Below are 13,611 nucleotides of genomic sequence, written 5' to 3' on the forward strand. Positions count from 1 at the left end.
TTAATTGCCTGGCCTGATTAATACGGCAATAACAAAAAATGACTAGGGAATCACCAAAATGCGATAATGCCTTTGCATTCATTTAGTCTAAGTGGCTTAGTGCATAATAATATCGATATTATCGATAGTGCATAATAATATATAGGCTGATGTATTGTACTGATGCTAACAAATCGTTGCGCTGTTGATGCGCTCGCGCTGCCTCTCAAGGAGAAATCGAAACAAATGAGCGCAGCAGAAACAAAGAAACTCAGTTAACATCCTGCCAGTAGCGTCTCCTGGCCATAAATTTAGGTAGGGCAGATTCTGGGTCTTAGTGCTAGTTTATGATAAACATTTATTTATTTATTTATTTGATAGGGACAGTGTGTGTTAATGAACAGATATGATAGTACATGAATGTAAACACACCGGATTGTAGCCGAAGGCTAATTTCCATCCGTTGTCCCCGGGACTGGGGTCACAATGGGCCAATCCATAGACAAATACATTTCATATATAACAAAAGAAATACATTACACAATCAACATTATTGCACATCCTCATATTGCATGATCCACAATTATTGTACACAACTCACATTGCACACTACTCACATTACACGATTCACATTATTACACAATCCACTCATTACACACTCCGCTAATTGTACAAATCGTATTTGTACAATTTTGTAAGCTTTCCTAATCGCTGAACACATCAGACACACTTTGGCAGAATTCGAATGTCCTTGCGTTATTCAGCCCGAAGGTGGCGCTCTAATGATGTTTGACAGACTTTAGTACAACAAACAAACGCATAAAATCTGAATTGCCTCAATGTAGTATTTATTGTGTCCAAATGGTGTTTTAGGATGTTACAAGGTATGTAGGAATTGTCTATTCTCAGAAGAAATATAAAACAAACACAACAGAATTACTGTATATAAAAGATATTCACATGAGCATGTTTAAATTAAGGTTTATACTCTCACTCCTTTAATACGCTACTCCACATAGGAAGAACAGACATGCCATCTATAGATGACCTGATACAGACACATATGTGAAGTGGACTGATGTCGTCTTGGTCACGAGCGAGGTTTACGTGAGGTAATGTCACGGCTAAATTATAGCGGGGCAGCCAGAAATCTGCTCTCTACGAGAGGGTGCTGCAGTTCCATTTTACACCACAGATTTACATTGGAAATTTGTGTGGCGCTGTAGAGCTGGGAGGGCTCTGAGACCGGATGCCCCGCTTATCATGATTCATGCCTGACGAATCCTTGCGCTCCGTTTTAACATATCCTGCTCACTTTACGACTAGAACATCTGAACAATGTTTGTTGCGGAATGCTGAACATGTTTATAATTTATTATTAATTCAGTGTATATAGAGGTCTATGTTTGGATGAATATTTTGTTGCAGATGAATCGCCTTCAATAATGAACGCGATATTGCGCAACTTGTCAGTGATCTACGGTTCTGTCTATTAAATGCCGCTCCATTTGAAAGCAGGTGATGGTGATTTAGCGGTAATCAGGGAACCGGCTTTACTGACGAAATGCGCGTGACAATCTCATGCGATATATCGCCCAGCCCTAGCTCTGCCCCACCTGCCCATACAGACGAGCCGCGGCTGAATACTGCAGGAAAAATTCAAAATGTGGAGATTTTTTATTTATGACATGATACAGTTAAGCAACATCACACGACCAAGAGTTCCGAATCATACCATCACGATTGAAAATGTGACACTGATTTCATGTGGCAGTTCTATAAACAAGTAATTAATATGAATTGACTTAGCCTCTTTCGCCTAGCATTACCTCGCTGATCTCTACTGCCAACTTTGGTGGTCTTTGATCAAAGAAACGCTGTATATCCTCAGTCACTGTCACGCGAGATAGCCCAGCATAGTTGTTTAAAAAATGACAGCTAATGTTAAGTGGCAGCGCTATGCTTAGCACACAGCCAAACATTTCCACTCTCACTATCGACAAACCAATCAAATCCGTTTAATTGTTTATTTATTTATTTATTTATTTTTAAATCAGACCAAACACATTTTTATTTTTATCCAGGAGTTATGTACTGTATATACAAAACGATAACTTTTGATAACAGTAGCCTATTGATAAAAAGCAAGGACTGGTGGTTGGTGGGAGTTGATTCGTCCAGGGCGGGCACTAGTGACTTACTGGGCGGGCCAGGCCCCCCAATGCCCGCCCATGGCGCCAGGACTGCACCGGTGTTACGAGATTTTCGGTTTCTGAGATTTTCGGTTTCAGGAGGCGGAGCATACATTAATATTAATGAGTTTGCCAGACATGCGCGATTGCATGTGCAACTGAGAATTTTAGTTCACATTTAGTGGATTATATCCCATAAAGATAATGTTCTCAGCGTCACGGCTGACTTATGCCTAAACTACAGTTGTTTACTTCTAGGTAGTTTAAACTTCTAGTTGTAAACTTCTAGGTAGTTTATAATGTTTTCATTAGTATGCACGATTTGTGCAGTCGTCTGTAACAATGACAGACGTTTCGTGTAACAGCAGAACACCTTCAGCTATCGTCTACAATGAGTTCAGCTAGTTGTGCTCTTCCATAGGCTACCTTGCGATGTAACTGCTGATCCCATAAATGTGTCTGTGTGTGTATTTTTTTTGTAACCTACAGACTACTGGTGTGATTATACATGTGTTAGCTTACGTGTTCAGACTAACATTCTCTGGTTTTCCGGTTGGTGACAAATTCTGAAAATATTGCTGAAACTATATTGTCTTTTCATGGTTTCCATTTATATATATTAAAGAAAGATACACTGACACCACAAGGTTCAATTTTTCAATTGCACAATAAAACCAAGCATCCCAGAACACCTGAATGAGTTGAAGTAGAATATACTGATTTCATATAACAAATAAATGGGAAAATAAATAACATATTGTTAAAAAAAGCTGCCATTTCAATGATGTATTGCTATGGTCTTCTGTTACCTCATCTTATGAAGATTTAAAATGAGGTCATCACTCTGGAAATGAAAGAAATGTCTCAAATCAGTGACCTAATAAAGATTTTTGCAACCTTTTGTTATTCTCTGTCATGCGTTGTTTTGACCATATGTGACATAGGCCTATGTGATATGAACCTGGATATACAATGATGATCAGTGATATAAATGGACAATTTATTTTGATACACAAACATTCATTATTTGACATATATTCAGGTTGATCGGGAAACTTTTTCCCAGTCATATCAATGGTAAAAAGTGTCCCAGTCAACCTGAATTCACTGGTCATTAATGTTCATAAACATGCATGTTCTTCATGGGGTTTTAATTAGGGGCACATAAAATTTTGAAATTGAAATTTTGAAAAAAAGAAAAAAAAATTAAACTATGTCAAAACATATATCACAAATCCTGGAATAAAGATGGCAATATGGCCTTGATTTGCTTTTGATTAATAGATGCTTTGTATAATGTGTGATGGAGTGAACATTATGTGAGACATTTAATGACATTTTGTTTTTGTACATAAAGATGGGCATGGACTTGCCAACAACAAACTTTAGCTACTGTAACAGTCCCTTAATATATGGAAATATGACACATAAGAAAGCTATTCTCAGATCAAAAAAATTAAATTTTTAGTCAAAGATTTTGACATTTTTACCTCTCTTTGAATTTTAATGACTTTTTTATTTACTTAAAACTATTTTTATAACAAAACGTTATCTTTTTACAGACTGGCCCCCAAATAATTTGCACAAATGCATTTGCATTAAAATACTATTTGAATGTCTGGAATCACTGTAGTTTTTTAAGAAATGAATTTCACAAGGATGAAGTTTATTCAACAAGGATTAATTAAATTGATTTTTTTTTTTTTAAAGGAAAAAAAGACATTTCTAATGTTACAAAAGATTTCAATACTGTTCTTCAAACTTGCTGTTCTGTGAATCAACAGGCACTGTATCATGGTTTCCTTGTTTTCAGCACTGATAATAGTAGCTAAGGATGTTTCTGAAAGCAGCATATCAGAATGATTTCTGAAGGATCATGTGACACTGAAGACTGGAGGAACAGGAATAAACAGCATTTGAAATATATTAAAATAGAAAACAAATTGCAGTATTACTGTTTGCCTATTTTTGATCAAATAAATGCAACCTTGGTGAGCTTAAACAAAGAATTTTATTAATCCTTTTGAAGAGCAATAGGCCTACATCATATCAAAATGAACAAGAATTTAAGAACAATACCACAATAGATATAGCTAAGTCCTCAAAAACATTTATACAAGTTTATTTCAGTTGTTACAGGCAGTGACGTACTTAATGATAACAACTAATAAAACACCGAGTTTTAAAACATCGCAAAGGAAGAGCACAACTAGCTGAACTCATTGTAGACGATAGCTGAAGGTTGTTACACGAAGTATCTGTCATTGTTACAGACGACTGCACAAATCGTGCATACTAATGAAAACATTATAAACTGTTACATCTTAAGCCGAGTTCAGACTGCACGATTTTAGCCCCGATTTTGGCTCGCCGACAGGTTTTGAGAAATCGCCGACAAATGCCCGAAATCACAGGCAAATCGGTGCTCGTTCACGCGAGTGACAATCACGCAGTGTGAATGAGCAAAGATGCGATATGAGAGAATCGCCGACGAGTCGCCGACACCCGTGAGATATTTGGCATGCTAAATATCTGGACCTGTCGGCGATTCAAAATCCTGCTGTGTGAAAAGTGTTCTGACTGAAAACTACATCGGCGATGACCGACAGCCAATGAGAGAGCAAGATACAGATCAGCGGGGAGTTCGGGGAGGAGTTATAGACCACAATATCAGCAAGCATGGCTTCGTTTCAGATAAACATTACAATTATATAAAACAAAAACAAAGCACAAACATTTGCTTGACCATCAACAGCAGCACATTGAAAAGTTATGTATTTAGTTCCAACTGTCGTTGCAGAACACACAATCCTTGTTCTTCGCGTCTCCCCAAACATTTCCTTCTCCATATTCTTCTTTTATTTATGTTGTTTTCGCTGCAAATCAGCGCACAGGCAATTCATATTTCAAGCTTCTTGCGGACTACTATTTTTAATAATAATCCCACCGTGTGTCTCAATCAGCTCCCTAGTTCAGTAGTCAGGGCACTGATCAGGGTATCAGCCGCATTCACTTTCATTATATACTGATTCACGACCTAGGGAGCTGATTGAAACGCAGGACCAGTCTCACGTGAGAACTCCGGTCTTGAACGCGTGATATCGCGTTGTTTCCTTGTCATGTCTCGCGTGTGTTTGGTTGTGAAACGTAGTTTGCGTGCCAGACAGAGTTGTCTGCGATTCTTCCTATTGTAAAGTCATGCAGTGTGAAACCTTCTGTCTCCGATCCATCGTGCAGTTTGAACACAGCAGCGACTGAATGCTGGCCAAGATAGTCATGCAGTGTGAAAAGAACAGTGACCCGACTACTTTGAAAATCGTGCAGTCTGAACTCGGCTTTACCTATAAGAAAACAACTGTAGTTTAGGCATAAGTCAGCCGCAACGCTGAGAATATAATTATCTTTATGGAATAATCCACTAATGTCTTGAGATACAATGTGAACTAAAATTCTCAGTTGCACGTGCAATCGCGCATGTCTGGGAAACTCATTAATATTCATGTAAGCTCAAAGACAATTTACAAATATCACTAAATTTGTTATTATCGATCCATCTACTTCTCTGGACCTTGAATGTGATCATTTAATTGCTTTCTATAGGAGATAAAAAGAAAACAGATTTCATCATATATCAAAATAGTGTAGCACACAGAATCTTTGTAATTGTTTTTGAAATTGCTGTTTATTATTTTGCACTGCAGTTCTAGGGTTAAGGCAGGAAGTTAATGAGCCCGGAAGAGAGGCGGACAGAGAGTGAGTTAGTCTGATGCGGGTGTGTTGCAGTTGTTCTGCGTTCCGATTAAAACAGTTCAGAACGAAGCCTCCCTTGTCTGTCGTTCCTCAGATACTACAATATCTTAATTTGTGTTCTGAAGATGAATGAAGGTCTTACGGGTGTAGAATGACATGAGGGTGAGTCATAAATGACAGAAATTTCATTAATTACTCACCTTGAAATGGTTAGTTCACTCAAAAATGAAAATCATGTCATTAATTACTCACCCTCATGTCATTCCACACCCGTAAGACCTTCGTTAATATTCGGAACACAAATTAAGATATTTTAGTAGAAATCCGATGGCTCCATAAGGCCTACATAGACAGCAATGGTACTTCCTCTCTCAAGATCCATTAATGTACAAACAACACATCTAAATCAGTTCATGTGAGTACAGTGGTTCTACCTTAAAGGTCCCGTTTTTCGTGTTTTTTTGAAGCTTTGATTGTGTTTATAGTGTGCAATATAACATGTGTTCATGTTTCGCGTGTAAAAAAACACAGTATTTTTCACATAATTTACTTATCTGTATACCGCTGTTTCCACTGTCATAAAAACAGGCTGATGACTTCCTTGTTCTATGAAGTCCCTCCTTCAGAAATACGTAACGAGTTCTGATTGTGCCAGCGGTTCGTTCCTGTGTTGTGATTCGACAGCTCTGAGCGCACCGTGCCCGGAAAAGTCACGCCTCTTACCATAACGTGGAGATGCACGCGCTCAGTGTTATTGTAAACATGTCTTTAATTTTACCCTATCAATTTGAGCCGGAATCAGACCCGGTGATTGGACTGCGGGATGAAAATAACAGCGTTTCGACGACATGGCGACAAACACGCTCTACAAACGCAACTCTTGTGTATTCCTGTGGGCGGAGGTTAGTCAAAAAACTGTTTTAGTGACGTCATTAAAGAAGGAAGTAGAGGGATGTAGTCCAAACTGGCCGTTCAATGTAGGCGACTTCTGTTAAATAAAATATCTCGCTTGGCATTGAACTTTGAGCTTTAAAATTTTACAGATTTTATTTATACTCTAACAACAACATTACACACTAACTAAAGTTTGAAACATGGGATCACAAATAATGGGACCTTTAATATTGTAAAGTGACGAGGATACTTTTTGTGCGCCATCAAAACAAAATAACGACCTTTCAACAATATAGTGATCGGCTGATTTCAAAACACTGATTCAGAGCTTTACAAATCGAATTGGTGACTCTGAGTGCCAAAGTTGCGTGATTTCAGCAGTTTAGCCGTTTGATAGGAAATCTGAGTCACTGATTTGATTCGTAAAGCTCTGAATTGAATTCGCAGGAACTGATTTAAATGTTTTAGTACATTAATGGATCTTGAGAGAGGAAATGTCATTGCTGGTGATGCAGGCCTCACTGAGCCATCGGATTTCAACTAAAATATCTTAATTTGTGTTCTGAAGATTAACAAAGGTCTTACGGGTGTGGAACGACATGAGGGTGAGTAATAAACGACAGAAATTTTCATTTTGGGGTGAACTAACCCTTTAAGATCTCAAGGACGCTGAGCCTTGTGTGTAGATTAGATCGGTTTTATTGATGTTTAAGACACACATCTGGAGGGACACTAACATCATTTAAAAAATGATCTGGATGTTTCTTTTTCCAGAGTACAGAACAACACGTCACCATTTCACCATCCCCATTTCACATAAATAATGTGTTTTAAAAATGTTAAATGCACAAAACAGCTCAATGTCAATATAGTCTGACTACAGACAGACATATTTTTCCATATTTACCATTCATCAGAATTACATTTGAGAAGTAAATAAATAATCACCTTATCCATCCTGTCAGGGTCATTTTTGTTTTTCATTTCAGGTATTTTTATCCCTTTGATTTAAAAAAAAAAAAAAACTTTTACAGAGAAAAAAACATGAACAAACAAAAATAAGTGATTGGGGTGTTTTGACCCTGTGATTGGGTTAAATGTTTGCCCAACCTTCTGGGTAGTTTTATTTAACCCACTATTAAAAATTACTATATGGCTGGCTTAAAATGAACCCAATGTCTATTAAATATATTAATAAATGTTAATTTCCAGCATACATTGGGTTAATTTTAAGCTAGCAATACAGTAATTTCTAAACAATAGTTGGGTTAAATAGAACTGCCCAGCAGGTTGGGCAAACATCTAACCCAATCACTGGGTTTGTCCATATTTAACCCAACTTGGGTTATTTTTAACCCAGCACTTTGGAAGTGTAATGCAGGTTCTTAAACATTACATTTTTACATTACGTTTTATTTCTGTAATAACCTGAGAAATTGAAAATGAAGTTTACAAATATTATGTCTGGAATATTTCATCATGATCTGTAAATCATCACCAGCCTCACTGTATTGCTGTAAAAGCTGCAGCAGCTCCAGCCAATCCTGCTAATGCTGTAACAGGAAGTTCATTTCCTCCTATAAAGTGACCAATCACAGCTCCAGCTGATAAACCACACACAGCACCTGCTGCTTTCAGCAGTAACTGTCTAACAGCACTGGGACGCTCAAGAGAAGATGAACGGATAAACTGACTCTTCAACATCAATCTCCAGAGAATCCCAGTGAAAACTCCTCCAGCTGCTGCTGATCCTCCAGTATTGAAACCCCTCATGATTGTCCATCCATGTGAAGTTTTCCTTCCACGCTGAAACACCTCCCGTCACTACAGCAAAAACCATAATCACACATATATATTTCAGCTTTATCTGTTTAACAATCAGAAGTTTGAGCTCCTTCCAAGCTTTCTCCTGTTTCTCCAGTATCCTGGCTCTTTCCTGCTCCTCACATTCTTTCCTTACACGCATCTCTGTCTCTCTTCTGACTCTGTCTAATGTCATTTGATGTTCTCTCTCTTTCCTCTCCTCCTCTGCCCTCCTCTCCTCCTCCTCTCTTCTCCTCTCAGTCTCCTCCATCATTTCTAGTGTGTAACGGGAGTTTCTGTTCTCAGTCACCAGTCTGTCGATCTTCTCCATGAGTTCAGTCACCTGCCGTCTGTTTGATCAATCTTTAATGTTAAACTCATGATATCTCTGACCACATCGATTAATAAAACCAGATAATTGAGGATTTGCCCTGATCATTTCTCCTAGTGTTCTCATGTGTCTCTGATCTGCATGAGTGAAGATCACTAGAGTAAATCTGAGAGCTTCTGCTCCAAACTTCTGCTCAAACCAGCTAATGAAATCCATCTCCTTCTCAGTGAAAGTGCTTAAAGGCAGAAAAAGCAGGATCACATGAGCTCCTGGTGAACATAATTCAAGAGCTTTCTTCAGCTCCGAGTCTGAATCAAAGTCAGTGTGAGTGGAGAAGATGAAGTCTGGAGTATCGATCACTGTCACTTTCTTGTTACTAACAGATCCAGTGTGTTTCTGACAGAATCTGGTCACTGATGAAGATCTCATTTCTGACTCAAACACAGTTTCATTAAAGATGGTGTTTCCTGTGGTGCTTTTTCCTGCTCCGGTTTTACCGATCAACAACAGCACTGTGTTCTGAAACATGCAAAAATCACATAAGATGAAGTGCACACATTATTTATTGTGTTTACTAAAGAAACAAATAGGCACTCACCTGCTCCATCATCTGATGCTCCTTTTTCTCTTTGCTTAAAGACTCCACCGACAAACCTGAGACGATTCACAAAACAGACTAAATGTAATAACAACAATGGCTCTTATGCAAGAAACACAAACACTCAAAGATGATTTTTACTTCTTTGTAAATATTTAATTTAAAAGACCTGAAAAACGATAAGCTACAATTTGGTTAAAAAAATCTCTATAGATACTTCAAGTTTTGGTTTGTTTAAGATTACCTTTCCACCTGCAAATTAGCATATTTATGTTAATGTAACTCGAAATAATTAATTCGAATTCAAAGTTAAATATAAATTTGTAATATAATATACACTACAAATATTAAAGGTTACACTCACCGAGAAGCACAAAATGCAGTCGAAGTAAAATGCGTCCCCTCAGAAGCGAGCTTTAACAAAATGACTGAGACGTTCATCTGTATCAAAGGGGTCTGTAGGATCACGTGACGCTCTGAGCAGCGGTTTGTTTTAAGAACAGAAGGGGGCGCTTTGATGCAAGCAAAAATACCCCAGCGAGAATATCTTATTTATTTATTTATTTATTATATGCCACCATGACATAGTTTTAATCAGGACTGGAAGTTTAAAATATCTGCCTAAAATGATCCAAAATAGGCTTTCTTGTGTGTTTTATTACTAACAGATTAAGCAGCTCCAAACAGGTTTCATTTCCTTAACATCACACCACCTGTAAAAAACTAGTCTATATGAAAACTTGGCATCATGACCAGTCAAGACTGGCTGTAACTTTAATCTAATTATTCTGTGGTATTTTCTACATGAGTGTGTATCTTAGTTTAATGTATCAATTGTGTAAACAACACCTTTTGTTCATTATCTCATTTATAATATTTTCTGACAGGCACAACAAGCATAATATGAAAGATATAAATGTTGTGTTTTCTGGTAAATCACGTGCTTGTGTGAATTCTCCTTTGGGAATGGACTCTTGGGCCAGAAAACAAGTGCATAGCAACTACACAGAACAGCCTGCATCGAAACAGCAGACAGCCTTATATCCAGACTGTTTAAATTCAGAAGCACCACATAAATACAAAAACAGTACATGAATCATCACAACTAAATCTGTATTTTCAGTTTGACAGTTTTAAGAATATTATATGTTTTTGGCATCTTTGGTTTGACAAGTTGATAAAATAGTCAATAAAGCAATAAGCTCCAGAAGCTGTGGTTTACAGGGATTTTAGAAGTCTAATGACTTACCAGATATTTATTTCGAACAAGTTCTGTTATATTTCATTTCAAACAGACAGCAAAGAGTCAGTAGATTTGTTTTTGTGTTGAGGAGATGGAGAAGCTGGGGAATTGTGGCTTCTGGGACTTCATTTACCACATCTTCCATCATGGGGAGCTTGAATTCCCATTTCAAACAGAGTCTAACCACAACGAATTTTCCCAACTTCCCCCTTCATCCTGCAGTCAGTGGAAGCCCCAGTCCTCTGATGACCTGTAACCAGAGAAAGAGGGTCTGCATCAGTTGCTGCAGACCACCAGACTTCATTTTTGGCTGCTCCAGACCACAGCAGCCCTCCATGATGAGACGGAGTCATTCGTCTGTGTGTCTCCTCGCCCTTATGAGCGCATTCTGGGGCTCTAGAGGTCTGAGTTTTGGGGTCCCAAGTCTGGCGTCACTGAGCGGTCTGCAGTCCCTGATACGGCCACAGAGGCTGTCCCCGAGCTGCCCACTCTCCCTGTCCAGCCTGGTCTCATTGTTAATACATATTAATATGTAACTTTCAAAGACACAAAATGTACATTTTTGTACGTGTAGAGAGGCGCTGAAACGTACAATATGGACATATTGGCAGTATTTAAACGTAGCATTATAGAATTTTTACAGCAAAAAAACTTAAAATATTTACAAATCATTAATGTCATAAAGATATATGTATAATTTCCCTTTTATCTTTTTGTAGATAAATGTAAGATCCCTAAACCTCACCTGAACCTAAACATACTTATTTTATACAGAATATTAAAAGAATAAACAAAATGGACAGAAATGTAGGAAAGTGACAATTTTAGTAAAAAATATACAGTGCACAGCATAAATGAGTACACTCCCTCTGAAACTTCTGCAAGTCAGCAATTACTCAGTTAATTAGAAGACATGTTAGGGTTCTTTAGAGATATAATGTTCCAGCAAGTCTGCCTAATCAATTTCCAAAGAAGCATGTCAAAATTATTCAGGAAAATAAGATTTTCTTATCAAGGAGATAAAATGTTGTGTAGAAAAAATGAGTACACCCTCCTAAAAGTTACTAAATAAAACTAAATAAAATTAGTTTTATCATGTTTATAAAAGATAGATACACTAAACTGAGTCTTTCCGAAAAAAGCCAAGGTCCTGTAGGCGTGTCTGCTAAAAGAGATTGCATGCTAGCTGTGACAGGACTATAAATAAAAAGGGAACAAAATTTTTTGTGTTTTTTACATTATATGCACAAAACACAAACATCTGATGCAGCTTTACTCATCATCCACGTTCTGCAAATCCAGCACCGAACTGGGACTTGTTTACAAAATATTCATCACCGAAATCCTGAGAACAAACAAACACAGATGTACAACCCCGTTGCTGCCTTGGAAAAACTAAATTTATCCACTGTTTTCCTTAACACTGGGTTCTTTGGGAAGCTGAAAACGGTAATCTTTCCCTCACAACCAAAAACACACTCTTTTGTTGACAGGAGCTGCATCTCATTTCGGATGCTGCATCCTCTGGAGGTCGCATTTGAAGGCTGCATACGTCATCAAAGATGTCTTATTGAAGAAAAAGAAACCGTAATAAAATTGACTGATATTCATTTGTGAGGTGTAAAATACTGTAACTTCTTTCTTACTTTGCAATCTAACAGTTATTTTTCTTAAATGAGACCAATGATGTATGCAGCCTTAAAAGGGTGCAGCCCCTGAATTGGGACACAGCCATTGTTGAAAAATCATTCGGCTTCCGTATCCCGAAAAAAGTGCGTTGATGGGCGGCTCTTGCTCTTGTTCTGGGTAATGTGTGTGTGCACGCTTATCAGGGAAAAGTGCCTACAAGGAATTCCACTCTCTTTTGACGTCATACAGGACACACTCAAAAAAAAAAAAAAACTCTCTGAAAAGAACTCTCCTGTACCAAAACCGGAAGTAGTGTATTTGAAACAAAAATACATCGCCATACATCCAACTCATGTTTTGAAACTTTGGTCATGTTTAGCATGAGAATGCAACTCTTTAACAGTGTAAATAAGTCATAATGCATGAAATAGCATTGCACCCCCCATCCATTTTTTCAACATGACAATGAGGATATGCATTCTCCCAAGGTGAAAAACCTTCTGTGGACATGTATTGCACTCAATCTTAACACTCTTGAGCACCTGTGGGGGATTCTGTAGAGACGAGTTGAGCAACACTCCCCATTAAAGATCAGGGCATTTAAGGAGCTCATCATCCAGGAGTTAAGCAGGACGGATGTGACAATTTGTCATGAACTTGTGCACTCCGTGCCAAGAAGGGTCAGAGCAGAATATTCAAAATTATGGAGGGCATACTAAGTGCTAGAATATTATACATTTGTTGAATTAAATATAGGGTATACTAATTTCTGCAATCCTTAAAGGGTTAGTTCACCCAAAAATGAAAATTCTGTCATTTATTACTCACCCTCATGCCGTTCCACACCCGTAAGACCTTTGTTCATCTTCAGAACACAAATTAAGATATTTTTGATGAAATCTGATGGCTCAGTGAGGCCTGCATAGGGAGCAATGACATTTCCACTCTCAAGATCCATAAAGGTACTAAAAACATATTTAAATCAGTTCATGTGAGTACAGTGGTTCAGTATTAATATTATAAAGTAACGAGAATATTTTTGGTGCACCAAAAAAACAAAATAACGACTTATATAGTGATGGCCGATTTCAAAACACAGCTTCAGAAAGCATCAGTGCACGAATGAATCAGCGTGTCGAATCATGATTCAGATTGTGTGTCAAACTGCCAAACTGCTGAAATCAGGTGACTT

At 37.8% G+C, this 13,611-nt stretch overlaps 1 protein-coding gene across 1 annotated transcript; it reads right to left on the bottom strand.

The window, feature by feature from the left end:
- Positions 1-8,114: 8,114 nt before the first annotated feature.
- Positions 8,115-9,987, bottom strand: zgc:172090 (uncharacterized protein LOC565611 homolog). The gene is given in 3 exon segments (XM_048158140.1): positions 8,115-9,468; positions 9,548-9,603; positions 9,912-9,987. Coding segments are annotated over 2 exon segments (999 nt in total). The 5' UTR covers positions 9,560-9,603; positions 9,912-9,987; the 3' UTR covers positions 8,115-8,481.
- Positions 9,988-13,611: the final 3,624 nt, after the last annotated feature.

The sequence above is a fragment of the Megalobrama amblycephala genome, linkage group LG15 (assembly GCF_018812025.1).
Source record: "Megalobrama amblycephala isolate DHTTF-2021 linkage group LG15, ASM1881202v1, whole genome shotgun sequence".
In the NCBI taxonomy this organism is placed as follows: Eukaryota; Metazoa; Chordata; class Actinopteri; order Cypriniformes; family Xenocyprididae; genus Megalobrama; species Megalobrama amblycephala.